The sequence below is a fragment of the Austrofundulus limnaeus genome, unplaced genomic scaffold (genome assembly GCF_001266775.1).
Source record: "Austrofundulus limnaeus strain Quisiro unplaced genomic scaffold, Austrofundulus_limnaeus-1.0 Scaffold47, whole genome shotgun sequence".
NCBI lineage: Eukaryota > Metazoa > Chordata > Actinopteri > Cyprinodontiformes > Rivulidae > Austrofundulus > Austrofundulus limnaeus.
In genome coordinates, this window is record NW_013952449.1 from 2,400,626 (window position 1) to 2,403,444 (window position 2,819).

The window sequence follows — 2,819 nt, forward strand, 5'->3', positions numbered from 1 at the left end:
GTGTGTGTGTGTGTGTGTGTGTGTGTGTGTGTGTGTGTGTGTGTGTGTGTGTGTGTAAAACTAAACTTTATTTTCCCTCAACATCTTGAAACTGTGTTGAAAATGTTTCATTTACTTTTGGATTTTAAAGAAAGATCCACACCTTAAAGATGGAAGTTTGATTAATAGATTTTCTCTCTGTTTAAAAGCTTGTAGATAATTTGTGTTTGTTTTTGTTCTTCTACCATCATGTCTTTCATTGTTTAGGAGGCAGTTATATCCTCTCTGCTTCCTGAGACTTCATATTCTGTGGCCCTGGCAGCCTTTACCTCTAAGGGGGATGGAGCGCTCAGCAGGGCCAGAGTGGTGACTACCAAAGGAGCTGGTGCGTGCATCAACTATTGATATAAATATATATTTTTAATACCTGTACCTTTCAGACTAGTGAAAGGCAAACAAAAGACAAAAGGAACCAAATGAAATTAGATTACATTAAATTCAATGTTATTGTTATTGTACATGTCAAAAGTACAGCAACAAAATGTAGATTGCATAATAAAAAACACTCAACAGAAATAACTTGCCAACCTTTGTATGTATAGATACGCTAACATAGATACGTTCTTCTTATGTTTTTTTTCTTATCCAATTAAAAAAAATTCAACTACACCTGCATGCAGTTGTGACAGGGGACCAAGCCTTCTGATGCATGTTGAACATAACTCAGGTTTTCTTCAGTAACCTGCTGACCTCACTAACCATGATGAAGCTCTCAGTGGCTTCTTGTGCCAAAGTTTCAAAGATTACTTTATCAGGAACACAAAATCCCCCAAAAAGCTTGAATGTTTCTCTTTTCATTTCAGTCAATTTGGTGCATCAGGAAGAGAGTTCAGGTTTTAGTTTTGAGTCTTTTTGATTGTCGGGCTTTAGAGACTACGGTTTGTCCTTTAAGTGCTAAAGATATGCCACACGTCAAATTCGCCATTTATAATGTAAATTTAGTAAATATCTGTAAGACTGATCGAATCAAAGCCATTCTTCTGTAATGTCGAGCTGATGAGGTTGGCATCTTCAAATGGGGTAACTCCAAAATTTATTTAGTTGCAGAGGTATGACCAATAATTTCGTTTTGAGAGTTTCATTGTTGCCCACTTTAAAAGTCTAAGGCAATACATATTTTTTTAATTATTTTAAATATTTTTTTATATTGAATGTTACTAATTCATTTTTTGTTGTTGGTAAATTATGGCATAAACAAAACACCAATTTAAATTCCAGGTTGTTTAGCAACAAAATAAAAAGAAGAATTCTTTTGTCCCTCTTTGTTTGCCTTTAGAATGTAAAAAGGTCACCAGTGTTCCAAATCACAACCTTTGTAATAACAAATATATTTAATGAACTGTTCACACAAAACTGGGTCTTTCAATCAAAACTAATGTCTGAGATGTGTGAATATATGTCATGGTTTCAGTGCTGTAAATTTTAGGTGTTTAAGAGATGTTACGTGTGTTTCAGTCCCTGGAAAGCCTACTATGATGATCAGCACACTGACAGGCAACACTGCTCTGATCCAGTGGCAGCCCCCTAAAGAGATTGTGGGGGAGCATGTAGGATACCAGCTGCAGTACAAGAGATCTGATGAGGAACCTTTTGTGGTCAAAGACTTCAGAAAGACTGACGATCACTTCACCGTCACTGGCCTCCATAAAGGAGCCACTTACATCTTCAAGCTGTCGGCTAAAAACCGAGCGGGCACCGGGGAGGAATATGAAAAGGAGATCAGCACCCCTGAAGACGTCCCCAGCAGCTATCCACAGAATCTGAATGTGGCAGACCTAACTTCCACATCCACCAAGCTGGCCTGGGAACCCCCTCCTCTGGCCGAGAGGAACGGAAAGATCCTTAAATATGTAGTGATGTATCGAGATATAAACAGCCTGCAGAACAGCACCAACAGTACCTCAGAAATCCAGATGACGGTTCAGGATCTGCAGCCTGACACAACTTATGACTTCAGAGTTCAAGCTTTCACCAGCAAAGGAGGAGGACCTTTCAGTCCCAGCATCCAGAGCAGGACCATGTCCACATCTCTGCCAGGTGACAAGCACTCACAGAATGAATCACATGGAATGTTGCTTTCACACTCTCTGCTAAAACACTCTTTTAAATTAGAGGCTACAGCCATCAGCACCACTAGCATCTTGTAAGATGTGTTAACGCTTAAAATACGTGTTGAAAACTTTCAGCTTCTGCCACATGAAGTGTAGCTTATTGTCTGTAAATCAGAGTAAGTTCTAGACATTTCTGTCTTGGCAAAGGTCCATCAGCTGTGGCAGCCATTTTTTTGCTTTGACTCCAAATGTTGCAGACACACTACCAGTGTTTATTCTGAGATTTTCAGTAACATCTGTTAAGTGGTTCATGAGATATTTTACAAAGAGAGACAAAGTTGACTTCACTGGTTAATTGCAAAATTTGAAGGAAGTTCTTGTGCAATCAGTTAGCATTCAACATATGTTAGTCAGTTTTGTGTTTGGTAAAATTGCTTACCTATGAGCCATCTTCAATCAGTTGTCGATACAAATTTAATGATATTGAAGGAAATTTTGTGTACTATTAACTGAATTTTAGATTTAGTCTTATACTGTCTACTTTGTGCAGTCATTGAACAGAGAGTCAGTATGGTTTTTACCCCCAAATTTATTTGTCAAAACATCATTTACAAGGAGATTATCTGAAAATCATACGTCAGTTATGTGCGAATACAGATCATGGAGCAGTATGGATTACAGAACAGTAAATGATAACAAAATAGTAGGAAAGAAACTAAATAATAATAG

General features: G+C 37.9%; 1 protein-coding gene across 1 annotated transcript in view; it reads left to right on the forward strand.

Annotated features, from left to right (window-relative positions):
- Positions 1 to 246: 246 nt before the first annotated feature.
- LOC106517314 (receptor-type tyrosine-protein phosphatase F) overlaps positions 247 to 2,819 on the forward strand; it is a gene marked incomplete at its 5' end in the record, with an annotated part of 34,820 nt that continues 32,247 nt past the window's right edge. Inside the window, 2 exon segments of the mRNA XM_014008078.1 lie at positions 247 to 364; positions 1,495 to 2,076. Coding sequence (XP_013863532.1) covers positions 247 to 364; positions 1,495 to 2,076 — 700 coding nt within the window.